This window comes from Oryx dammah, unplaced genomic scaffold, assembly GCF_014754425.2.
Source record: "Oryx dammah isolate SB20612 unplaced genomic scaffold, SCBI_Odam_1.1 HiC_scaffold_4, whole genome shotgun sequence".
Classification (NCBI taxonomy): domain Eukaryota; kingdom Metazoa; phylum Chordata; class Mammalia; order Artiodactyla; family Bovidae; genus Oryx; species Oryx dammah.
The window spans coordinates 74,548,283-74,575,672 of NW_024070188.1; the positions used below are offsets into that span (position 1 = coordinate 74,548,283).

Consider the following 27,390-nt stretch of genomic DNA (forward strand, 5'->3'; position numbering starts at 1 on the left):
TTGGGAAGATTGGGGAGGGATTTGGGGAATTTGCCTGCTTCCTGCAAAAGCAGCCTTGATCTTATCAGATAAGGTGTAGCTGGGGAAGAGAAATAGAGCAAAGTCAGGGAAGGGATCATTCCATCTTCTCCATCTGTGTAATCCATAGCAGTCAAAAGGACAGAAAATAATGTCAAAAGACCCAGCCTGCCTACAATTAATTCAGGCTGAGTGAATATAGTGTACCAAGGGATTCTAGAATTTTCTACTGCCTGACACGCCCCCCCACCCACCCCCGCACACCACCTCCACCCCCCTCCACCCCCGCCCAGGTTTAAGGCAAGCATTTGTCTCTAACCGATGTGCACCTGGAATCTTGACCAGTAGGGGGCATAGGTGAGCAATGTACTCTATGCGCAACACACAGGTCCCACCTTCTCAGTCTGAGGCAATTCCAACTAGCTCACCAGGAGATAGAAAGAATTAGGTCATCAGAATCAATTCTTTTTTTTTTTTTTTTTTAAGTTCTTGAGCATTTACATAATTGTGAAATTTTATTAAATCCCCTTAATCAACTTTCCTCATCCGCAAAAGCTGATATAATTCTGTGGCGTGAACACTCAGACATTAGAAATACTTTTCACATTTTGTAAACAAATTCTGTTTATCTAGACGACTGGTTCTCTTTTGGAAAAACAATTGCCCGAAAACTGTTCCAATTTAGGGGAGAAAATAAGCTGGGAAAAGAGAAATAGACTTTTTCATGCCCCCCCCCCACCCCACAACCAGTCACTTTGTCTGTTTGCTTGTGGGTTTGGGTGTTTTGTTTTGTTTTAATTTTTTGGAAGTGTAGCTGATTTACAGTGCTGTGTTCACTTCTGCTGTGCAACAGAGTGACTCAGTTATATATATGTGTATATATTCTTTTTCATAATCTTTTATGCTTTATCTCGGGTACATTTAAATTAGTCATTTTTAAATGTTGAAAAAGTAGGCTTAATTTCTTTAAGTGAAAAGTGAAGAGTCAAAAATCAAAGCACTTCCCCGCAGGAGATCGGTGCTTCTGTCACACCGAGCATCCTCTCCTCTGGATGGGCTGTCTGCGTAGTGCCCATCTCTGTTTATTCTGTTTTCTGCCCTTGCTCGTCTCATCTCCCACTTTCCCTGGGCCTCCTGAAGGAGGATCCGCAACACAGGATGAGTGTGTGGGTGGAGGCCGAAGGCGGGTGAACTGCCCGGACCTGTCTGTCTGGGGTGTAGCTCCATCACAGGTGGACGGCGTTCTCCCAACGGTGGCAGCCAGACAGGGCTGTCCACCCCGTCCCGGGCACCCGGCAGGGCCGCGGCCACCTGGGGACATGCTGTCCACAACCATGGTGGGGGCTCTGGTCAGAGGGTGGAGAAATAGAAGCTCTCCTCGAAGGGCAGAGTCCAAGCTTCTTATCCCTCAGAGCCAAGATGAAATTCAGACTCCAGGTAGGTTTGTGACTTTGCTATGACTGCCTAGTTTTCTTTTTAAAGGGTTCAGGAAGGTGATAATGAACTTAGGAGCTTCCCCCCACACACCCCCCTTCAAAGAGAATTGATACATCTTTAGTCTGTTTTTCTTCTCAGGTTATTATAAATTATGGCTAACTCACTGGTGGAAGGTTTATTTTCGCTTTTCCAAGTCAAAGACATAGGGACCTTCAGTGGTTGCACAATGAAAGATCATCTCACCTATTTTCCTTCAAAAGCTTTTATTTTAACATGTATCCTGGTTCTATGATATGTATATTCAACTAGTAGAACAGAAAAGGTTTACTGGCTTTTGGCAAATTCTGGTCCAAGTTGTATCATTTTGGTACTTCTGGTGTGGGAAATGGTAAAAGTAGTTAACTTCTGGCTTTCCTCATTAATTATTTTTATTTTCTGTTACTCTTGTCTTGAGGCAGCAATAGAACTCATGACCAAAATATAGCTTGCCTATTAACTTCACTCCAAAGGCTTTGGTGACCTTCTTTGAAAGAAATTTCCTTTAGAATGAAACACTTTGGAAATTCCTGATCTCATTCTGTTCTATCTGGACCTTGGACTTCTTAAGGATACTTAGAAGGGAACTCTTTGGGCTTGCTGATGTTTGACCTATGAGAGAAGCACAGAGCTAGCAGAGGAAGCAGGGATGAGCTCAGAAAGAATCGACTCCCGGGGGCTTTCTGAGCTGGCCTGCTACCCCTCAAAAGGCTTCTACCTGACTCAGAGCTCTGAGAGGTTCCAGGCAGTAATGGCTGACTATCCCTTCATTTCAACAAATGCGTATGTGCTGCTTTTTTCTAGATACTGACTTTCTCTGGTCTCTAGCTAACATACAGTTGAGAGGTATGAAGATTCAGTGTTACAGTTTGTTTTGTTCTGATGGTGGTTTCTGACCATAATTTTCACGCTGATGGTATTCAAAGTGAATCAAGTCAAGAGGCTACTGTGAACACGGTCTTACATGTTTATTCATGGCAAGATAGTCAATTCGCTGTTTAACAGGATATGAAAAAGATAGAAGGCTCTGCTATGTTCTAAAGTGCCAAAAGAGTTAGTGATCACTGGTGACATCTGGCAATCAGAAAGAAACGTGAACTGTAGTGTTTCAAATGTTGATCACCTTGTTGCACTCCGGGTACATTTATTTAAGAATAGTCAGAGCTTTACAAGATGACAAAGTAGTATGCTAACAAGTGAGGTATTTTTTTTAACAGCTCTATTGAGATATAATTTACATGCCATGCAATTCACCCATTTAAAGGATACAATTCAATAATTTCTGGTATATTACATTATTCATTTTTTAAGCTATAGAAAAATCGTATATAGCATAAAATTTGCTATTTTGACTATTTAGAAGTGCACAATTTAGTGGTATTAATTACATTCATAATTCTATACAGTCATTACCACTGTCTACTTGTAAAACTTTCGTCACCCCAAACAGAAACTCTGTAACCATGAAGCAGTAACTCCCTATTCTCTCCTGCCCCCACCTTTGGTCACCTCTAAATTGGAAAAGACTCTGATGCTGGGAGGGATTGGGGGCCGGAGGAGAAGGGGACGACCGAGGATGAGATGGCTGGATGGCATCATGGACTCCATGGACGTGAGTCTGAGTGAACTCCGGGAGTTGGTGATGGACAGGGAGGCCTGGCGTGCTGTGATTCATGGGGTCGCAAAGAGTCGGACACGACTGAGTGACTGAACTGAACCTACTTCCTGCCTCTAGATATGTCCCTAGATTAGATATTGCATATAAAAGGAATCATACAATATTTTTCCTTTCACATCTGGCTTATTTCACTTAGAGTAATGTTTTCAAGAGTCATTATAACATGTATCAGAACTTCATTCCTTTTTATGGCTGAAAGGATAGTATGCTTTAATTCTATTTTATTCTCCCTTCCTTAAATATATCTTAATTTCTAACCTGGTCATAGAAAAACCTTGAGATATTTTCAGTCTACTGGTATTTTTATGTTTATTTAAAGTCTGAAAAGACTCTTAGAAAGGTATTTGTTTTCAGTTAGCTTTTTAAAGGCAGGGGCCATAGATTAATCTTTTAAAAATCCTTTTTATCCCCTCATGTCTAGTCCAAGAACTGGTCTAGAGTATTCCACAAACTATCTTGAGCTGGACAAGATGAATAGTTTATAAGGTTTTACTTTTAGGTACCAGCAAAGAGAATTTAAATAAAAAGTAATATAATCTTTATGCTTTAGTTCTTTCTTTACTGGAGCAATAGTATTTTCTTTTGATGTAAAAATTTCCAGCTGCACTTATTTCACACACCTAGAATTTTATTTCACATGCCATAGAATCACTAAATATTGAGAGTAGAGTGTTATTAGAGTAGCATATATAATATGTTAAACTGTGACATGTCCGAAGTTAACTCAGGAAATCTGACAATGCCTAATTCATACTAGTTTAGAGCCTATTTGGTGATTTTTTTTTTTAAAGTGATTAGAGAGTATCCCAGCGGCTTAGTAGTGTGACATGAAACAAGTCTTTTCAGCTCATAGCTGCTCTTGATGCTGTTGACCTCATTACTCTTTCTTGGTGCTGGGCTCAGGAATTAAGAGCAGTCAGACTGAAACAGAAACTCTTGCAAGTTGAAGAAGCCTTTTGACACCTCCCTGAAGTAGGGAAACTGGAGGCAAGGGTGGATTGGGGTGATTCACAGGGTTCATCTTTAAATACAAAATATACCTATGTTTCTTCCAGTTCTGTCCAGATAACTAAGGATGTACATGTACGCTTATGTGGCAGCCCACACTTAATTAAAATGTGCTCTTATTATGCTTTGACTGTTTCAAGAGTTGTAAAGGACATGAGAAGGAGGAGGGATGTGAAATGAAGCCCTTGATGAGGACTTGGAAATAAGTCATCAAAGCATACCTTTGCTGAAGATGATTCCCAGCCTACTTTCTCAACATCTAACCAAGAACAAACTTTTGCACATTCATTTTTTTCCCTAATTTTATTGCAGTATAGTTGATTTACAATGTTGTGTTAATTTCTACTGTGTAGCAAAGTGATTCATTTATACACACAGACACATTTTTGCATATTCTTTTCATTATGGTTTATCCAAGGATATTGAATATAGTTTCCTGCACTATCCCGTAGGACCTTGTTATCTATCCATTCAGTGTACTACAGTCTGTATCTGCTAATCCCCAAATCCCAATCCATCCCTCCCTCTCCCCTGGCAACCACAAGCCTGTTCTCTGTCTGAGTCTGTTTCTGTTTCAAAGATAAGTTCATTTGTATTTGCATATTTTAAAAATGCAACAAAGTGACTTGCATTGTTGAGTGAAATCATGTCCATTTTTGGGTATGTGCTATTTCAGAAAATCTGTTCCTCAATGAAGTGCCCGTGAATGCCCGAAAAACTTGGCCGTGTCACTCATTTCCAGCGTAGCAGAAGCCACACCCACCATCCACTGGTCCTATGGTCCTCCTTTAGGTAATGAGCTCAGTTAGAGCCCTCTGGCTTGATACTCTAAATCCACCATGGTCAGTGTTCTATGGTTGGCACTCAGTGACTGTTTTTGATGGCAGGGCCTTCAGAAACACAAACCACAAAATGTTATCAAGGCAGGAGCCTCGTTTTCGTGGCCAACCTGTATAATCTATCTTGATGCCTTATAAGTCATACCAGGTGCTTAAGTTATTATTGCTTTTCACATTTCAAAGGCGTACAGACTACCATTGGCCTCAATATAAAATAATAATTTCTGGCTGTAGGACTCGACACCCTATAGTCGAAAAGAAAGCCTTTCCTTCCTCATTTCTCAGTGACAGCCTGTAATCATCTTTGAGCAATTTTTAAGATTCTTTCTAAACCACTATTTCCCTCATCATGTCGGCTGGGGAACAGCTTCTCCATGTATGAATGGAATGGTTCTCATTCCTTTCCAAGCTCAACCACCCAGCTGGTAAGAAAAGGTAGCTGTAAATCTCCGTCAACTTTCTTTTTTCAACAGTTCTTCTGGGAGCAGAGTCAGATGATAAAGTCAGCTCACCACCAGATATTGAGGACCTGCCGGGGGAAGTTTCAGGTAACCACACCTGATCCCCTCATTCAGCTCCAGCCTATGCTTGAAGGAATGGGGACCAGGGGTGGATCTGGGCTTCTATTTAGCTGGCCCATCTCCTTCTTTAGGACTAGGACAAGTTTCAGGTAGCTTGTTTGGCTTCTTTAAATTCCAACTGGAATTTTTAATCATACCCCATGTGTTGTTATTGTTGTTCAGTCGCTAAGTTGTGTCTGATTCTCTGTGACTCCATGGACTGCAGCATGCCAAGCTTGCTAGTCCTTCAGCATCTCCCAGAGTTTGCTCAAATTCGTGTCCACTGAGTCAGTGATGCTATCTAACTGTTTCATCCTCTGCTACCCTCTTCTCTTTTTGCCTTCAATCTTTCCCAGCATCAAAATCTTTTTCAATGAGTCTACTCTTCTCATCAGGTGGCCAAAGTATTGGCGCTTCAGCTGCAGTATCAGTCCTTCCAATGAATATTCAGGACTGATTTCCTTTAGGACTGACCGGTTTTATCTCTTTGCAAAGGGACTACTCTCATGAGTCTTCTCCAGCACCACAATTCAAAAGCATCATTTCTTCAGTACTCAGCCTTCTTTATGGTCTCACATCTGTACACAACTACTGGAAAAACCATAGCTTTGACTATATGGACCTTTGTCAGCAAAGTGATGTGTATGCTTTCTAATACGTTGTCTAGATCTGTCTTAGCTTTCCTTCCAAGGAGCAAGCATCTTTTAATATCTTGGCTGCAACATTAGGCAAGAGTAAAATGAACCCTGAGAAATCACAGCTTGGTGTATGTTTTACCTATAAGATGAAATTGTTTCATCTTTATAAACCAAAATTAAAATTAACTCCATTTTATAATGAATGGTAATGACTAAATATGACAGTAATGATTGAAAATAATTTACTGTATCTGTGACTATTTTCTGATGGGATTTAATAGACTCTTTTACTCTGAATTGTACTAATTTTACTAGTTTAGACAAGCTATGTATCCCTTTCCCCATATTTCCCCATGATTAACTATCATTACCATTTGATAAGAGCCCCTTATTTTAATTAGAATAATCATAGGGCTTATGATTCAATAAATATTCACTGAACTGCTTATATGTAAGACTAATGGGCATGCTAGAAAGATTAAAGAATTATTAAAGAATTACTAAGGCTTCTCCTTTTTTAAAATTGAGGTATAATTGACATATATCATTGACAGACACCATAATGATTTGATTTTGGTATGTTATAAAATGATCACCACAGTAAGTCTAATTAACATTCAACACCACACGTAGTTACAGATTTTTTTTTCCTATGATGACAGCTTTTAAAATCTATCTAAGGCTTATCCTTGACCCCAAAAGAGCATTTGTGACCTAGAGAAAACAAAGATAATGAAATGCAACAAATATAATATGAATAAACAGAATTAAATACATGGTAAATGGATATTGGAGGAAGGAATGATTAATTTTAAGAGATAGTGCAGTTTCCCAAGTAGATAAAATTTGAGTTGGGCCTTCCAAACCATTGAAGGTATTTTCAACTCTGAAATTAGGGCTAATAGAAAGTAAATATTTGCTCTTGTTACACTTCCAACCTTTTTTCACGCATGAAGTTTCCCCTAAGTCAAACCAAAGGCCTGAATTTAATTTGGTTATTTACTGTCAGGGCAATTATAGTATAGAAGCAAATTCACTCAGAGGCCACACGTGCCATGCTTAGAGAAGAGTGGGAAGAGCATCCCAAGGGCAGACACCAGCCTGAGCAAAGGCCCAGAGGCATGAAAACCTGGTAGTACTCATGGAGAGCGTTGGGGAGTCTAATATGGCTGCAGTAACTGGCCAGACACCAGAAGGCTCACTACCAAGGTAAGGAGTATGGACTTGAGCTGCAGACCACATGAAACTATATCAAACTTTCTTGGCAGAGTGTAAACCTGCATTCTGAGTTTTAGAAGAGAGCTGTGTAAAGATATCGCTTGAGGAACCAAGAAATTGAATTTAACAAAATATATTAAGGAGGTCATTGTCATGACTCACCCCAAAACCCTGAAACTGACAGTAAGGAAAGGAAAGGTGGAAAGAAGATACATAGACGTAACGTTATGTTTATGGCCTTTGTAAAAGTTTTATAGCAATTGCTTATAAGGTCCATCATCTCAATGACTGTACTCTTGGGATCTTAGTTTATGGAAGTGACTGAATGATAACATGGAGGGACTAATGCCACTAAAAGATTCTTATTACTCACATTTCCCAAGGATGGGGGTGCTGGCATGCCATGTAAGGCCACATGGGGACACACCAGTTTTGTCCAAGAGGCAGGAAGAAATGAGAGGAAAGCCTAGGTCAGACTTGATTGGCGTTTCCGTGGGGTTGCCCATGCAGGGCAGGGTCCACAGCGTAGGACTGGCTAGTTTGAATAATTCTAGCTGGCCTTGGGACATACGGGCTCCCCCTGCTTGTCTGATACCTAACCCTGGGGTTTTGTGTGAGAGTTAGATAAAGGGGTGGTTCAGGGTATACGCTGGGTCACAGGGGAGATGTAAACAACTCTGGCTGTTTGTTTGGCCCTACAATTGTTGCTTTTCAGTCGCTAAAGTGAAAGTGAAAGTCGCTCAGTCCTGTCTGACTCTTTGCGACCCCATGGACTATACAGTCCATGGAATTCTCCAGGCCAGAATACTGGAGTGGGTAGCTTTTCCCTTCTCCAGGGGATCTTCCCAACCCAGGGACCAAACCCAGGTCTCCTGCATTGCAGGTGGATTTTTTACCAGCTGAGCCACAAGGGAAGCCCAAGAATACTGGAGTGGGTAGCCTATGCCTTCTCCAGGGGATCTTCCCAACCCAATTCTTTGTGACCCCATGAACTGCAGCCTGCCAGGCTCCTCTGTCCTCCACTGTTTCCTGGAGTTTGATCAAATTCATGTCAACTGAGTCAGTGATGCTATCCATCTCATCTTCTGCCGCCCCCTTCTCCTCAATCTTTCCCAGCATCAGGGTCTTTTCCGATAAATTAGTGGATACAAAATGGACAAATACAGAATCTAAGAAAACACAAGTATGAAGATCTTTACATGCATCCTGGTGGTTCAGATGGTAAAGAATCTGCCTTCAATGTAGGAGACCTGGGTTCGATCCCTGCATGGGGCAGATCCCCTGGAGAAGGGAATGGCTACCCATTCCAATATTCTTGCCTGGAGAATTCCACGGACACAGGAGCCTGGCAGGCTACAGTCGATGGGGTCGCAAAGAGTCAGATATAACTGAGCGATATCTGGACATTTGGATACGTACTTTATTACTTAATCCTCTCAACCATGTGCAGTAAGTGCCAGATTGTCCCCATTTTACACGTGAAGCAACTGAGATCCATAGGGGTTCAGCAATTTGCCCACGTTCACACTAGTGAATGATTTTTCCAGCCAGATTCAGTTCAGGTCATGATCAGCTTCACCCCCTGCTACTAAGCTCTATCCCCACATGGACTTCTCTGTTTGATTATACTTCTCACTCTGGACTCAGCACGTGAGATTAGTTCTGTTGAAAAAGTGGTGGGAACTTTTTGAAGCTCCCTCAGAGCTGATTAGACTAGGGAACAGAAGTTGATGTATGTGCTTCACTATCTATCCGTAATTCTTTTTGCTTCTACTTGCTTTGTCAGAAGAGTGTGAAGATGTATTTGCACACTGGTGGCCTCCCATGCAGCACATTATAATAAGAAAATATTATTAAGTAAAATGTGTGACTTCAGCACTGTCTCCTCCGTTCCCAGAAACTGATTCTAGACTTTGACTTTTTTTTTCTGATCTCTTTGACTCTGGGACTTGGAAGCTCTCGTGTCAGCAAACAAAGCCCTTGGCAGACTCTTTTTCTCCCCTGTGTCATGAGCCAGTGATCCAAATTGGCTATGGAAGAGTCTCTGAATTCCCTGGGATAGACTCTGAGGTCCTGCATCAATAACTACCCCATTTGGTGATTGTCCAGTACTTCCTTGGATCATCCCACCACTCCCCGTGAGGTCTGTCTCTTCCCAGCCGCCAAGGCTTTGTTCTCTAACATTTGGCTGCCTTCTCACCCCTTCTCTCCACACATCTTCATGCCTCACTTCCACAAAGAGCCAGCTTGGTGCTCAGCCTCTGTGGGAGGGTGGCCGCAGAACATGTAAATCACACAGCCACATCCATGAAGCATCTGCTTTGCAAAAGCCATGAGGGGGATACAGGACCATGAATGGCCCAGGTCAAGATCTCAGGGAGCTTGGGACGGCTTGAGAGGTAGAGTGAAATGGCGAGTGAGTGAGTGAGTGAAGTCACTCAGTCGTGTCCAACTCTTTGCGACCCCATGGACTGTAGCCCACCATGCTCCTCTGTCCATGGGATTTCCCAGGCAAGAATACTGGAGTGGGTTGCCATTTCCTTCTCCAAAGGATCTTCCCAACCCAGGGATTAAACCTGGGTTTCCTGCATTGTAGGCAGACGCTTTACCATCTGAAATGGTAAAAGATGCAAATAACACTTTAAAACATGAAGGCTATATCAAACAAGAGTTTAGAAGCCATTCCCCACCAAATTGGTACCGCTTTGTATATGTTCATTGCTTCACTGATCTTCACCTTTCCATGTGCTCCCCACAGTTTAGCTAGGAGCTTTCACTCTTGAACTGGGCTGTGACCATCAGACAGAGCTGTCACAAGTCTAGTCTATATAAGAGCCTTTGCAGAAGGAACATGGCAGCTATGTCTGTTTCCTATGCACTAATAGTCTAGTTATGTGGGGACAATCCCTGTCTTTACATGCAGAGCTCAGCTGTAGGGAATTAGTGTAGCAGAGGGAGTAAACGTTTCAGCCCCAGAGTTAGACTGTCTGGCTTATATACCAGTTATACCACTTCGTAGTTAGATGACTTGGAAAGCTACTTCCCTCCTGTGTGCCTCATTTTTCTTAAGTGCAAAATAGGATAGCAATACCTACCTTTTAGAATTGTTATGAGAATTAAATGAGTTGATTTTTTTTTTTTTTTTTTGGTTCATGGCAGCTTTATTCAGATTAGCTCCAAACTGGAAATTATTATACATAAATGTCCATCAGAAGGTGAATTGAAGCACAAATTGAGGTATATCCATACAGTGAAATACTAAAAGAACCACTGATACACACAGTATGAATGGCTTGTAAAATAATTTTTCTGAATAAAACCAGACACAAAAGATTATATACAAATTCAAGAAAAGACTAATCTTTTAAAACACTTTTTATTTTCCGTTGATATATAGCTGGTTAACGGGGCTTCTCAGGTGGCTCCGATGGTAGTGAATCTGCCTGCAATGCTGGAGACCCAGGGTCAACCCCTGGGTCAGGAAGGTTCCCTGGAGGAGGAAATGGTGCAACCCACTCAAGTATTCTTACCTGGAAAATCCCACGGAAAGAGGAGCCTGGCAGACTATAGTCCTTGGGGTCACAAGAGAGTCAGACACGACATAGTGACTAAACAACAACAACACCACCCAGTTAATAATGTTGTTTTAGTTGAAAGTGGACAGCAAAGGGATTCAGCCATACATATACATGTATCCATTCTCCCCTAAAAAAATGAGTTAACTTTTTTAAAGCATAAAAATCGTACCTGGTACACAGTAAAAACCCGTATTACTATGTGGTCCTCATGACTGAGTGATTCTCATCTTTTAGAGGTTTTCTAGTCCATTCCTGGAGCAGTCTTCTAAGTCATCAGTTCCATTAATCGTCTCTGTAAATTTTACAAAAACAAAGTTTAAAAGCTTGAACATAAGCATTTCCCCTGGAATACCAGAATTGTTGGTATTTTATTACTTCTCCATGGACATTTGAATAGCCAACAATGGCTTTGAAAATAATTGGGAAGACATGCAGCGTCTGTCGGTCTCCATATTGAAGTTTCTGTTGTGTTTTTGTTTCCATGTGAACTTTATTTTTTTTCTAAAGTTTATAAGCCTTTTGCTCCATGGTGAGATTCAGCAACAAGTTTCCGTTCCAAAGAACAATATTTGTCCTACTTGAAAAATCGACCTGGTTTCCATTTTCTTTACAAAGAAGTTACTCAATGCTTTATGCTTCCAGACTTGGATTTAGCTTGATGTTTTCACAAACGTAATTTTTTCATCTTTGATCATTTTTGAAAAATTTCTTAAAAGCTGCCAATATAACACATTATCCGCCTTTGGGTTTTGTTCTCTTTTTTTTTTTTTTGATGTTTTTATTTTTTGTTTTGTTGATGCTAAGTTGCCTCTAGTTGATCTCAGTTTGAAATAAGGATGTTAGGTGTTGAAATGTTAGAAATTCATTAGAAATATAGCTCTGATCTATAGAGCAGGATCCTAGACTGCAGAAAGTATTTCTTCCTTGTAGAGAAAACTGTTGATTCCCCTTTCCTTGAAATGTTAAAGTATAAAGCAGTGGTTAAGAACACAAAATCCTGGCTCTTGGATTTCCACTTCAGTCACTTTGAACTTGTCACATAGCTTGCCTAAGCCTCAAATTGCCCAGCTTTGAAATGGGCACACTTGAGTTTTAGAGACCAGATGAGACCTTGTAATTCTTATAAGGACTAGCAAGTGTTCATTGTAATGCTGAACAAATACAAAGGTACCAAAATCCATGATTGCTATTTTGCAGATGTCCAGCTCAAGAGTTTCCATGAGGAACTCTATCTGGCTGTTGAAGTTTTTTGAAAATAAAATGTGACCCTCTTGAATGGAGGAGATTTTGTGTGAGAACATCTATTAAGTGACCCAAGGTGCTTAGTGAAGTCACTGTGGTGTGGAAGAAAGTGGGGAAGAAACGTTGAAATAAGAGTTCAGGGGACTTCCTTGGCAGTCTAGTGGTTAAGATTCCCGATGTTGGGGGCACCCATTTGATCCCTGGTCAGGGAACTAAGATCCCCACATGCCACACTATGGTGTAGCCAAAAAATAAAAATTAAAAAAAAAAAAAAGAATTCAAATATAGAACCTTCTCCTTAAAAAAAAAAAAATGTTATTTTATCATTTTCTTGACCACTTTCACAGTCAGTCAAATGAATCTGGGATATGTTTATGTAAGTTATGCAAAGACTGCAGAAAACTAGTATTAGCCTAAAATAGTGTCCAGAGCCTCTGCTATATATCAAGGTTGTGATGAGGGAGAATTCAGATCACAGAGAATATTTTAGAATGTCTTTCCTCTGTAAATATTTTTAAAAGCCCATATATCTTTTAAATTATTTCTTTGCTAGCTTAAGTTGAAAGTCTAGGGAGTCTGGCAGTGGAATTCAGGCTAAAACCCGGAGACCGAAGGTGATGCCGCAGGCGGTGAGCGCTCCGTGTGTGAAGTCTCTTCCCTCCTCTCCCCAAAGCCCTGAGCTGCTTTAAGCCCTGTGGTGATGGCAGGCTGCCAGCTCTCGGGGAAAATCTGCAGTTTTCATTTGAAATCAGAGGATGGAATTTAGACACTTCTTAATCTTGCACTAAACACTTTGACTATCTGGTTACACACACATCACACCAAGGCACACACACGTCTCTTTAATTCGAGCAGCACCAGTGCTGAGTCCAGGGTCTGTTTCTCCTCAGCTCCGTTGGATCTCTCTGTGTGGATTTGTTTCTGAACAACAGCATCTCTATGCAAAATGCACAAAAAGAGTCTTTAGCTAACCAGGATTTGAAAAATAGATCACCAATTCATGAGCATCATTTTACAAGTGCTTTTTAAGTCCCAGGGATATAAGAAATCATCTGTGCAGTACAAGGGACAAAGGTCTCAGGTGAGTATTCTTTGTATGTTGAGATGGAGTATGTGGGTGATGTTTCAGAAATCAAACTTGGAAGCTGCTACAGAAGTGATTGTCTCTTTACTTGTGATCCATAAGACTGTTGTATTTCCAAGAATAAAATTACTTTTGAATTACCAAGAAAAGATGCAAAAATTATGCTATGGGCAATGAAAAAAAAATTTTAATTATTTTGGTAGGTTCCAATTTTATGTGTGTGTGTGTGTGTACATATAAACTGTGCTAAATTTTGCTAAAGATTGTTTGGGAACCATGCTAGTATCAGAAATCCTTTTAATATCCTTACAGTTTAAAGCATTTAAAAATTCCTCCAGGATGAGAGGGAGTTTGGGGGAGAATGGATATATATATATATCCACACACATATGTGTGTGGCTGTGTTCCTTCACTGTTCACCTAAAACTGTTACCACATTGTTAATCGGCTCCACCCCAATACAAAATAAAAAGCTCAACAAAATAAATAAATAAAAATTCCTCCAGGAGATGAAACAAAATGTGTGTGATGATTTGATTCTGAAAGAATAAAGATCATTACAATTTGTCAATTCTCGAGCTTAAAAATATGAATAAAATAGTAAAATTTTAATCACTTAGGCCAGAGAATTTAATGTGCTGTAGGAAATGAAAAGAGCACCAAACTTGGAATCAGGCCTCCAGCTCTCTAGCTGTGTGCCTTGGGCAGGCTATTTGATCCATGTCTCGGCATCCTCAGAATCTTTGAGGGGGGCTGAGCTTAGGGCCCCAGCCCTTGAAGGAAGGAGTCCTGGGTGGGCAGGGTTGGACCAGGGAGTGGGGAGATTTCAGGACACTCAACTGGGATGTAAGTCAGGGTGCCTAGGGATGAGGAGATGGCCAGTGTGGTCCAGGACAAGCTTCCTCATATTTCGAAATCTTGTCCAAGGCTGGCCCTAGAAGGGAGGAGCCTTCTACAATAGTTCTGCTTGGTCATTTAGAATTCAGATGACCCCAGCAGGGTTTGTCAGCTCTTTGTGTACCAGTGGAGGCCAGTGTGACTTCTTCACCCATTGAAACATCTGTTTACTCTGGCTGGCCTCAGTGGGGGGAGATTGACACAGACAGCTCCGATCGTCAAAGGGAAAATGCTGCGGTTTGTTTTCTAATACCAAAGATGCTTTTTTAGGGTGAAGAATCTAAAATGTCATCACGTTGTTACCACTCAAGAAAGTAGTTCTCTGAACTTAGGGTTACCAAGGAGGAAGGATTGGGGAGGGGATAGTTGGGGCGTTGGGGATTGACATGGCAGCACTGCTATGTTTAAAATGATTAACGAACAAGGACCTGCTGTGTAGCACAGGGAACTCTGCTCAGTGTTATGCGGCAGCTTGGATGGGGGTGGGGGGCGGAGCAGGGAGTTTGGAGGAAAATGGATACATGTGTAAGTATCCCTTTGCTATCCACCTGAAATTATCACAGTATTGTTAACTGGGTATACCCCAATATAATATAAAAAGTTAAAAAAAAGTAGTTCTAGCCCTTTTTGACAGTCCTGGAGAATCTGCTTCTTATGAACTTTTGAAGACAGTTTGTTCTTCTGGTGGGCTACTGATGCTTTTTCTCTTTTTCTCTTTTTATTTTTAGTTTTTTTTTTTTTTATTTTTTATATTTCAGATAAAGAGCAAATGTTGGCAGGTCAGTTGTGAACTACCTTGTGTTACTATCAATTTTTAAAGATAGTTGATAGTTAAGGAAGTTGTTGGCTTATTAATGGTTTGACTCCATAACCTGACTATATGTTATTCAAATACCCTATTCTAGCTAATTGAAATATTCCATTTTAATAGTTCCAAATACATATATAAGAAAATAGAGTATGCTCAAGGAAAAAGAAGACTAATTTATAGTGAACACAATATGGAGAAATGTAACAAAATCCAATTATTCAATGCCAAGCAATATAGAAAGTTCTAAAGCTCCTCATTTATCCTCTTAAAGCAGTTGTACAGATGATGTATGTTTGGGCAGGGTGAGGGTTTGTGTCCAAGTCTCGAGTTTGCCTGTCACTTTAAAAGAGACTAAGTGGCTTCACCCATTGTCGTTTGTTGTCATTTAACCACTAAGTGTTGTCTGACTATTTTGCGACCCCATGGACTGTAGCCTGACAGGCTCCTCTGTCCATGGGATTTCCCAGGCAAGAATACTGGAGTGGGTTGCCATTTCCCTCTCCAGGGGATCTTCCCAACCCAAAGATCAAACCTGGGTCTCCCCTGTCTCCTGCTTGGCAGGTGGAGTCTTTACTGCTGAGTCACCAGGGAAGCCCATCACCCATAAATGCTCATATCTAGAAATAATTTGGAAAACAGTTTAATCTGATTACAGTTGTTAAGCTCAGTTTCTGAAATTTGTTTTTTTTTTTTTTCAGGGACAGTCATAATTTATACAGTTTATTCGCTTAACATTTATCTTTTTCTCACAGCTAGTACATGCAGAGGCAAATTTCAGAGTAACATCAGGTGAGAGTGATTGTGTTCATCACCTTCACACCTCTTTCTTTGTTCTTATGTCCTTCACAACTAAAGTGTAACTGTCCTCAAAACTGATGCCATTTGGGTGTGCTCCGTGGACTGTCAATGTCCTGGTCTCGCTACCGGACAACAGTGATGCAAGTTGTTGGCGCTGGGGGCCCCTGGGTGAATGATACCGGAGAACTCCTTGTACTTTTTTTCAGGAACTTCTTATGGATTTATACAGCTTTCAAAATTAAAAAAATTATTTAACCTAACTCTTCTCTAGAATATTTTCCTGAGGTCTCTAATGCCTAGGCAAGTATTCCAATTAGATGCTTTGGCTCCGGCAGTGACATTCTATAAGGTTTTGTGGGTAACAGTTAATTACTTTGTAAATGTAGATGCTCCATAAATGACTTTGAGGTCCACGGTCTCTAATCACCCTGCTAATGGGGAAGAGAGAGACTTGGTGATGAAGTCTGCTACTTACTCAGGTCATGCCCTTTGGCCCCCCTACTTGCCCAAGCAAATGGGCCAATCCCTGGGCTCTTTTAAATACCAGGAGCAGTAATGTTGAGTGCTAGCTGACTCTATGAGCACCTAGTATGTGCCAGGCTCCATCAGGCTTTACACTCATTAAGTCTCTTAAACCTCAGAACACCCCAAGACAGCAGGAAAATGAGGCAGTTTTAAATATAACAAGTTTAAATAGTCATTAAATAATGTCCCTACTTTCCAAAGAGTTCACTCTATTAGGAATCTTAATGAAAGGCAATGGATCCTCTCAGCTAAACAAACAAACAGAAAAAATTTCCTTTTGATTTATAATGCAAACAAAAGAAAACTTTGAAATTGTCTAATCATCCTTCTCTTCTGAGAATAAATACTGGCAATTATCCATGACCCCTGCTTGTTGCTAATTCCTGCTATGTTTAGCATTGAAAGAGCCAAATTTTAGATCACAAGTTTTGGTAAATAGCTCAGGGTGAGAATAATATTTATTATTGGCAGTGAGCAGCTTTGTATTGTTTCAGATTGGTGATGTGTAGGGGTGGGTGCAGAAGGTTAGAACCAAGTTCCAGTATCATAATGAATCATGGTGTAATGTGCCTGCCAGCAGGAACGTTCCAGATGTTTCAGCTAAATTAGGAGGAGGACTGTATTCCCTACCTGTGCTCGGGGCTGCCCGAGCAAGTGGACCCACCACCCTCTGTCTCTCCCATTATAGGGCAGCTGGTACCCACCATTTATTGGGAAGATGTGAAGAGAGCGGAAGCCTCATTCTGGCTCAGCTACTAACTGGCTCATTGATTCTTTTTTTAATGTTTTATTGATGTGTAGTTGACTTACAATGTTGTGTTAGTTTCTGGTATAGATCAATGATTCTTAAAACATGTTCCCAAGACCAGCAGCATCAACACCACCTGCTGACTTGTTAGATATTCTCAGGCCCTACCCCAGACCTCAGTCGGACACAGCTGAGCGACTAAGCATACACACACCCCAGACCCACAGAATCAGAAATGCTGGCAGCAGGATCAGCGATCTGTGCTTCACTGGTCTGGCAGTTGCTTTATCTTGGCACATCAGTGTTTTCATGTTCTTCAGATAATTCCTCAGAAGTGGAATTTCTGGGTCATATGGTAGTTCAGTTTTTAGTTATTTTGAGAAACCTCTGTATTGTTTTCTACACTACCTGTACCAATGTACAGTCCCATCCACATTGTACAAGGGTTCCCTTCTCGCCACATTCTCACTATCATCTGTTATCTTTTTGATGATAGCCATTCTGACGTGTCAGGTGCTATCTTATTGTGGTTCTGATTTACATTTCCCTAGCAATCATGCATTGGAGAAGGAAATGGCAACCCGCGCCTGTGTTCTTGCCTGGAGAATCCCAGGGACGGGGGAGCCTGGTGGGCTGCCGTCTATGGGGTCGCACAGAGTCGGACACGACTGAAGCGACTTAGCAGCAGTAGCAGCAGCAGCAATCTTGAGCATATTTCCATGTACCTCTTGGCTACCTGTTGCCATTTCCAAAGCAAAACTTTTTTAAATAAAATCATGGAAGGGGACTTATTGATGCAGAGGAGAAAAAGAATCCTCTGCTCTCCAACACTTGTCATGGAGACTCCAGAGGAGCATCCCAGAAGACAGAGGTGTCTGTCCTCTTTGGGGCTGAGTCTCAGTTTTCTAGGCCTTACTCTGCTCTGGCCTTTACCCCAAATATCTAGGCTCACCTGTGCTGAAAGCATGTGGCCTCGTAAACACACCTCAAACCCATGAAGAGAAACATCAGCAAGTTAAGTAGCCTGAAGTTTGTTGGACTTGCTTGATCCACCTCAGTCTGGAGGAGCTTTTTCCCTCAGGGAAGCTTTTAGCTTTCTGCTTTTCTACCACATCAGGATTAAGGGAAAGTAGTTGCTTTTGTTTTTCTATCCCCCCTCACCCTTCTCTCCCCCAATCCCTCCTCCTCACATGTGAGGGAAGAGATCACATATCAGAGACGTTGCTTCTTCAAAAGGGTTTGGGTATGTTCGCAAATCCTTGTTGAGACCTTCTGTGTATTAAAATTTTTATCTCCAGGATTCAGAAAGAAAGAAGCAGTGGGCTGGGGTACAGGATGGGTTTTTGCCCCTTTCTAGGAAAAATGCTGATGATTAACTAGTGCCTCTGGGCATCTTCTTAAACACTCCTTGTCAAAATGAATAAATGCTCTTCCCAATGAGGGGGACTACTTATGTCTCTTTTTTTTCTTGCTTATAAACAGTCTTACAGCCCTTGTTTATTTTGATGGGACCAGGATCTCCAGTTTTAAGTCTTAACTTCTGTCCTATTATTTTTTTTTTTAAGTACAACAAAACCAGTATTTTATGAGCTTAAGATACAATATGTGAATTTTAACATTTGTAGTTGATCCTGGCTTTTCAGAAGTGATTCAAAAACCAATCCTGACTTCAAATCCTTGGATGAGGGTTTGGGTAAGGGACCCTCAAGAATTATCTGACAGCTCAATGTGTCATTCTTCTAGGGCTGTGGTTTATATCTAGCTGTCCCAGTATTTTTAAATGTCCAAAACTATGATACCGTGTTACCTGGGTTATGGTTTGGCAGAATTATCAAATCAACTGCTTTTCCACCGTAATTCTTCCATAGAGACTCTGAGGAAATTCTAACATTTATTGATATGTTAAAGGTTTATGAAAGTACTAGTAAAATAATGACTGTAATTATTAGTAAGAGTGGAAAAGGAAACTAAAAGTTTAGGAAATTAAATGGTGGAGACAGTTCCAGGCAGTCCAGTGATTAAGACTCCACACTTTCACTGCTGAAGGCGTGTGGTCAATATCTGGTTGGGGAACTAAGATCCTGCAAGCCACATGGCATGGCCAAAAAATAAAGTAAAACAAATTTAACTCCGTTATCTTAAAAAAAAGAGAAGACAGTTCCAATTGCCTGACCTGCAATTTTAATATTCTTCCCACCTGCTACTATAAACATTTTCCCCTTACTCACTACACTGAGTATTTCCATGATGGTTTTGATTTTATGGTACTTTTTTTTTGGTCTAATCATGTATAAAGTAACAAACAACTAGTGATATATTTAATCCTTCATGCTTCGTTTTTATGTGACTTACAAATTGAAGAGAAATAAATTGTTCTTAAAACATCATTTCTAGTAATCTGGTTGTTCTAAGACCACTAACCTAGTACACGGTGTAGTGTCCAAGAGTTCATGAGTGTGACCCAGTGTCAAATGCTTTCAGGCTCCAGAGTCAGGCAGGTCCTTCAAAAGAGCGATTGGCGAAGAGTGTGATACTGATGGGAGTGGTGGGGTCCCCCGGCAAACGGCGACGTGCACAGTCAAGACGCAGGGAACAAGCTGAGCTCCAGCCATCACTGCTGAGTGGGAATACAAGGCTAGTGGTAACCAAGGCTTCCTGTTTCTTTGGCACATCCTCCCCAAGAAAGAAAATCTGTATTTTTATGGGAAATATTCTGATTTTTCCTTTTTCTGTTTTTGAAATAGCTTCATTTTTAAAATGTGTTTTATCAGTTCAAACAATGTAAACCCAGCGTTGACAAACAACAAGTCTTCAGGTTGCACTCTGCCTATTCAGCCGTATATCACAACTTCCTGGGGAGTCTTCAGCTCACATCAGGCCTCCATAACCCTGTGGGTCTGGGTTCGGTCACACTAATAAGGGCTTCCCAGGTAGTGTAGTGGTAAAGAATCAGCCTACCAATGCAGGAGACACAAGAGATGTGGGTTCGATTCCTGGATCGGGAAGATCCCCTAGTGTAGGAAATGGCAACCTGCTCCAGTATTCTTGTCTAGAAAATTCCCTGGACAGAGGAACCTGGTGGGCTCCTGGGGTCACAAAGAGTCAGACACCACTGAGTGGCTGAGCACTCACACACTAAAAACTAAACTTTACCAGCTCAGTGTCCCTTCCCATCAACACAGGGTCCAAACCTCACTCCCCTTCCCTCTATTCCCAGGTAGTCCCTCCCTGGCTCCCCAACTTCCCTGCCTGTACTGTCACTGCCCTTTGTTCAAGGATATGTACCCTCCCAGGGCCCCTGCCCTGAGATATTTGGGGTCTCCACACTCCCGTGGGAGTTCACCTGGAGACCACCCAACCCCATCCCCAAGCTGCTGATGTTCACTTCTCTCTCTTTATGGGAAAAGGGCTGACTTTCTTGTTATGTTTTCTTCCCTCATATAGAATCTCATAGCTAAGATGTTATTATAGCTATTCTCTCTCACTCTCTCGTCTTTTTACCTCTCAATCTCTTCCTTCTCTAAGATATTCACAGGCTGCCTGGTTGGCTGGGATGATGTTACTGAATCCAAGCTCATACTACTCACCAGACAACAGGCCAATAAATCAAGAGATAAGTTGTTGGGGCAAGGAATAGCAGCTTTATTCAGAGAGCTAGTATACTGAGAAGAGGGTGGACTAGTGTCCCAAAGAACCATTCCATTGGAGTTAAAAATTGAGGCTTCTTTTATACTAAAAGGGGAGGGGTTGTGGTTGATTGTTGCAAACTTCTTGGTGTCAGAATCCTGTTATCACAGCTGTTCACATAGGTCAGGTCACAACATTCCTGTAAACCTCCAACAAGACATGCTATTCTCTGTTCTGCAACTTTTAATCTCCATATGAATGGAAATGTGTTATACCTTTAAAGGCTAGAGCCTTGAGAATGGGTAGTTCTGTATATTTGAGGCTATATGCAACATTCTTAACTTAAGAACATTGCAAAAGCAATAGAATACAAAGGTTAACGTAAAAGAAACGGATCCAATATGGAATCAGATTTGCTCTTCCCTGTTACAGGGAGGCCAGCCTGTGCAGTTATTTATCAGGCCTCACTTCCTTCCCCACCTCTCCCAGGGCCACCAAATCTTTCATTACCCTCAGATCTCTCACCTCCAGCCCTATCCTCTGCTTCCCACACAAAATCTAAGATGTATACTTGAAAATAGAGCTGAATCCCAATTTCAGATATTGTTAGGATTCTTTCTTTAAGAACCAATTAAACAGACCCCTTGAAAATCAGTCAGTCAGTTCATTCATTAATTAAAACAAGTAAACTGGGTTGGGGACCACTATAAAGATTCTTCCAGTCTTCACCCAGTTTCCATGGAGGCTCAAGCAGGACACCCATTACAGTGAATTTGTTCTAATCATCATCATTGCATGTGTACTTAAAATATAATGAGCCCCTAGGTAATTTAGACCTAGCCATTCTTCCCATTATCTGTGGATTATAGGAGCATAATTTTTGCAGTTATTCAGTGATAGCAACCTTTATGTTACCACTATTCTGGGAGTATATTAGGACAGGTACTTGCCTGGAGTAAAGTGCAACCCCAAATTATATACCCTGTGGTAAAATGAGCTATTCCGTAATCTATGTTCTAACCTGGTTTCCAGAATGCAATTTTGCAGAAAGTGGAGATGATGTCAGTGAATAGGTAAAAAGCATGACCTTGACACTAGGCATTGGTCTACTGTCAGATAATATTGTTAAATTTTTTTGTGAGGAATCTTTCTGTTGATAGCAGATGAGTTAAGATGTCTTATCATAAGTTCTGCTGCATGAGAATTATAGATAATTTAAAGCAGTTTCCCTTTATAAAAGCCATATGCTCCTGGTTTTTGTTTCAATTCATGGTTATCTGACTAAAATAGTGGGACCATATTTAAGAACCTCAAATTATATGAGAGCCTCAAGAAATACTGGACTTCTCTTGTAGCTCAGTCGGTAAAGAATCTGCAATTCAGGAGACCCAGCTTTGATTCCTGGGTCAGGAAGATCCCCTGGAGAAGGAAATGGCAACCCACTCCAGTATTCTTGCCTGGAGAATCCCATAAACAGAAGAGCCCAGTTCATGGGGTCACAAGAGTCAGAGACGACTTAGTGATTTAAACCACCAAGAAATATTGTGTAGTTCCAGAAATGGGTCATTGTGTCAATCCATCACCCCAAAGCATGGAATCTTAGATTTGAAGATTTGGAAACTGTTCTTTTTTTAATTAATTAAAATGTTAATTAATTAAATTTTAATTAATTTTATTGAAGTGTAGTTGATTCATAATGTGTTAATTTCTGCTGTATATCAAAGCAATACACTTTGCTTTACAAATTCACTCATACAGATATATTCTTTTTCATTTTGTTTCCATTATGATTTATCACAGGATATTGAATATAGTTCCTTATGCTATACAGTAGGACCTTGTTTATCCATTCTCTATACAAAAGTTTGCAAAAGCATTCTTGAATGCTACAGGTTCCAGAATTGTCACTTTACTAATCCAGAAAGAAGCTGGAACCCAGAGAAGTGAGTAACTTGCCCAAGGTGACCCAATTGTCTAGGAAAGCTTCACTTCTACACATCCCAGCTCCAGGTCTGTGCCCCTTCCATGTGTCATGTCACAAGTGGTGAATGATGGTTTGGAGTGAACAAAGTTCAGCTTTGGAGCTAGTTTTTACTGTGGCTTCACTAGGATGGTAACTGAGTCTTACAAATATCTAACCCCACAATATTCTCAGAGAAGCTTCATTTTCCTTTAATTGGAGTATAGTTGCTTTGCAGTGTTGTTAGTTTCTGCTGTGCAGTGAAGTGGATCAGCTATATGTATACATATATCCCCTCCCTCTTGGACCGCCCTCCCACCCCACTTCCATCCCACCCATCTAGGTCATCCCAGAGTACCTAACTGAGCTCCCTGTGCTCTACAGCAGGTCCCCACTAGCTATCTGGTTTATACATGGTGGTGTATCTGTGTTGGTCCTAATCTTCCAATTCGTCCCGCTCTCTTCTTCCCCTCCCGTGTTCACATGTCCATTCTCTACATCAGAGCAGCTTATTTCACTGGGGGTTACATTTTGTTTTGTCCTAATATCCAAAATCACTGTGGATGATGACTGCAGCCATGAAATTAAAAGATGCTTGCTCCTTGAAAGCAATGACAAATATAGTTAAGGTTTTTCCAATAGTCATGTACAGATGTGAGAGTTGAACCATAAAGAAGGCTAAGTGCCAAAGAACTGATACTTTGGAATTGTGGTGCTAGAGAAGACTTGTGAGAGTCCCTTGGACAGCAAGGATATCAAACAAGTCCATCCTAAAGGAAAGCAACACCGAATATTCATTGGAAGGACTGATGCTGAAGCTGAAGCTGCAGTACTTTGACCACCAGATGGAAAGAGTCAACTCACTGAAAACGACCCTGATGCTGGGAAAGTTTGAAGGCAATAGGAGAAGGGAGTGGCAGAGGATGAGATGGTGAGATTACACCTCTGACTCAATGGACATGAATTGGGCCAAACTCTGGGAGATAGTGAAGGACAGGGAAGCCTGGTGTGCTGCAGTCCAGGGGATCTCAAAGCATCAGACACCACTTAGCGACTGAACAGAACAGAGCAAAAGAATGTGCAGATTCCTAAGCAGATGTCTTATGTTTGGAGCTACAGTGGTACCAGGAAGTCATCCCTGGCTTTGGGTGTCCTGGAATAGATAAACCAGTGGTCCTGAGCTGTACTCAAGGCTCACCTGTGCAGGGTCAGTCCCTAAACCTCCTAGAGGTAGCACCGCAGTGGAGTGGGGTAGCCCCTCCTCCAAGCTGTCCTTTTGTGACCACTTCTCCCCTTTGGCCTCCTTTGATGTCCATTTTCATCTGATGAAAATGCCGGGCAGGGACATTTAAGTTGTGATTTACTGTAACCACACCTTCTAAGGGGCCCCATCCAAGTGGTTGCACAAGAACAGTCATGGTTACTGCCCAAGTGGCTCTGCCCAGTGTGTGGAGGGGGTAAAGGAAAAGCCCTGAAGAGGGAGGCTGATGTGTGCAGATTAGGAGGTGGGTCACCCCAGAGTAGAGAAGGAAATAGAAGATTCTTTAATAAGGGGGCAGAGTTTCAGTAAACATAGTTATTAACTGTGGTATGCAGTAGGATATTTGCAAACAGAGAAAAATCTAGGTCGAGTGGTCACCGTGGGCGTAATGCCAGGTACACCAGCCGTCTACGTTTAAGGGAAGTAAAATGACTGGGACAATCTCGTCTGTTGGCTTGGCTTCCCCCAGCTTTCTTTCCTCTGAGCTTTCAAATGTCAGTTCACACACTCCTCTCACGGGGAGCCTTCTCTGACCTCCCCCGCCAAACTAGGCTTGGTCCCCTTGGACCAAGCTATGTTTTCATAGCTGCTGCCCCTGCATACCTTCTCTGCAGAATCCAATCTCAGGTAGAAGGAACACTGGTCCCTGTGATGGCTCAGTGTCTGTCCTCCGGTCACACTCTGTGCTCTTGGAGGACAGAGTGCTATTACTGCATCTAAAAACCTGATATAGAAAAACATTTCTTTCCCAAAAGGCTTTCTCTAAAAGTGGTGTCTTTGCAGGATTTTTTAGAATGGTAAGTGGCATGAGGATTTTTCGAGATCCTGAAAACCTTTTGGTGGAAGCTGCAGGAAAGCAAGATCTTGAGATACCTGAAGCAGGTGTTCCTGGGGTTCAGCACTCTCCTATGCTCCCTATGGCATGAGGGGCAACTCCCTACCCCTACCCCTTGAACCCTGCCTCCAGGAATCACTTAGGGCAGTTATTCAATAAATATTTGAATGAAGAGGCAAGTATGAATGGGAGACCTGATGGCATCTCAAATAATTAACGAACTTCAAGATGGAAGTGAGGTGTGATCCGTCTTGTTTTCCTGTAGTGGTCCTTGAAGAACTTCTCCATGTGAGAAAATACTTTGATGATTAGACAACTTTAATAGAGACTAGCTTGCCTAAAGTGTGATGGACTATCTGAGCAGGGGTCAGTGTCTAGTTACTAACAGTCTTCGAGCAGAGACTGGGCATACTTGGTGAGCTATTGTAAGTGATCATTCAAATACCAGATAAGGAGTTAGATTGCAAGTGAAAAGTGAAAGTTGCTCAGTCGTGTCTGACTCTTTGCGACTTCATGGGCTATACAGTCCGTGGAATTCTCCAGGCCAGAATACTGGAGTGGGTAGCCTTTCCCTTCTCCAGGGTATCTGCCCAACCCAGGGATCGAACTCAAGTCTCCCACATTGCAGGCAGATTCTTTACCAGCTGAGCCACAAGGGAAGCCCAAGAATACTGGAGTGGGTAGCCTATCCCTTCTCCAGGGGACCTTCCTGACCCAGGAATCAAACCAGGATCTCCTGCATTACAGGCAGATTCTTTACCAACTGAGCTATCCAAAAGCTCAAAGTACCTTTCCAGTATTGAAACACTGTTATCACGGGATTTTTGTCCGGCTAGCCCCTAATCACAAAGAAACTGCAGAAAGTTAGGGGTGATTACGTGTTTTCTTCACTGCTGTGTCTTTAGGGCTTATACAGGGCCTGACACGTTGTAGCTGCTCAATACCTGTTGAGTTAAATATATCAGTAAATATCAAATTCAAAATCTATTTCTAGCAAGGAATAGGTTCTAATTGTTTATTCTTTTGACCTCAATCAAGCAGCCAGTCAATCAAAAAAGGGCAGTAAACCGCCTAGTGAAAAGCTGTGGTCAAACATGTGAACTAAGCACGTGAAATTGAACTGCTATCAGCTTTTCAGACCAGAGAGTCTGGGGTCAGTGTGGAACTGGATCAGCGGGGTCCTGGTAGGAAACTGGATTCACTCGGCTGGTTCAAATGAGAGGTTAATGAAGGGGCTGCTCCATGGACAGTGGTGTGGCCATGGGAGCCAGCGAGGAATGCGTGGCGCCCAGAGATCCCATCAACGGCAGGAAACCTGAGCCGCTGTCCTCAGGGATAACCCACAGTGACTCCGATGGCTCAGGGAACAAGGAAGAGTTAGGAGAGCCCCATGAGAGCTGGAACCGTGGAGACCGGGTGTCTTGGCTGCAACCACCGCTAAACCCCAGATGCTTCATCAGCCAGGGCGTAGACAGAAAAGCGTCTCTTTCCTTCTCCTCCTGCTCATAATACTGGTGTCTACTGTCAGCCAAACCCAACTGGAAGCCAGCCAGCAGGGAGTAGGGCGGGTGGAAAAAAAATGGGAAAATGGGGGTGAGGGAGAGTCTGCCCACAGGGAATCACCTTCACATAAATTTTTATTTTATTTTTCAATTTTACTTTAAATTAAATCTATTTATTTATTTATTTATTTAAAGACTTCTTTAAAGTAGAGTCTAGATCACAGTGGACAGTGAGGGAATTCCCCCCACCACCATTTCATCCCGCCTCTTCTACAGCAGCTCATATGAATGTGCTGGCTTTTTCTCCTTTCTCTCTCTCTCTCTTTTTTCTTTTTTCTTTCATCTAATACTGGTAAAGGACTCAAAAATTTTTATTCAGAATAAACCAAAGTAAATTTGGTGACACTTGTTTCTTGGCCTAATTAAGATTAACCCTGTAGCCTAACAGACAGGCCTATTTCCTTTCCTTTGTTCTGTTAACATAAACAAGTTACTTCACGTACCTCTGTGGGAACTGGGAATTAGGCAAGTGTTTAGACACATAAAAACTCTCAGCAAGTTTGGCACTCAGCTTGGATACCAAGTAATTAAATATAAGATGAAAGATGAGTCCAACGGCGCTCGCTCTCTAAGATTGAAAGGGAAATATGAATGCAGGCAGCCTCAATCAGCGTGATGTTACTGTCAGTGTGAAGTTACTATCAGCTTTTCATATTACTTGAATGGCAGCTTGAAAACAGTGGGAGAGACCAGTTTAGGAAAATAGAGCAAATGTTATGGACACAGTTCTTGTTACATCTGAGCTGTTGCTTCATCATGCTCGTCACACTTGTCATTGTTTATCTGATGCTTGTGCAGTCTTGCCAGACAGGAGCTTCCAGAAGGCAAAGCCACGTCCGTTCACTGAGCCAAGTGTGGAACCTGGCATTAACTAGGTACCTGGTTAGTGAGGCTGAGTTGGTGGTGGCTGCTCTTAGTTACTGCAGAGAGAAGGTGTGGAGGGAGATGGTCAACAAGTCACTGCTATGTGTGCCAAAGTTCTGAAAGGCAAACACCAGGACACACATCAACAAACGGGTGTTTTGAGACC

The 27,390-nt window shown here is 41.7% G+C and overlaps 1 protein-coding gene across 1 annotated transcript; it reads left to right on the forward strand.

The window, feature by feature from the left end:
- The first annotated feature begins 1,011 nt into the window (after positions 1 to 1,011).
- Positions 1,012 to 24,889, forward strand: LOC120862673. The gene is made up of 3 exons (XM_040238752.1): positions 1,012 to 1,455; positions 5,490 to 5,564; positions 24,747 to 24,889. Exons 1-3 carry the CDS (start codon positions 1,071 to 1,073, stop codon positions 24,887 to 24,889), a joined length of 603 nt encoding a protein of 200 aa, XP_040094686.1. The 5' UTR covers positions 1,012 to 1,070.
- The last annotated feature ends 2,501 nt before the right edge of the window (positions 24,890 to 27,390 follow it).

Excerpts from the sequence above, each read along its gene's own strand:
- LOC120862673 (XM_040238752.1), top strand. The coding sequence starts at position 1,071 with ATGGGCTGTCTGCGTAGTGCCCATCTCTGTTTATTCTGTTTTCTGCCC. Across the intron at positions 1,456-5,489 it reads AGATGAAATTCAGACTCCAG|TTCTTCTGGGAGCAGAGTCA; the intron begins GTAGGTTTGTGA and ends TTTTTTCAACAG. Across the intron at positions 5,565-24,746 it reads CCTGCCGGGGGAAGTTTCAG|GATTTTTTAGAATGGTAAGT; the intron begins GTAACCACACCT and ends GTGTCTTTGCAG.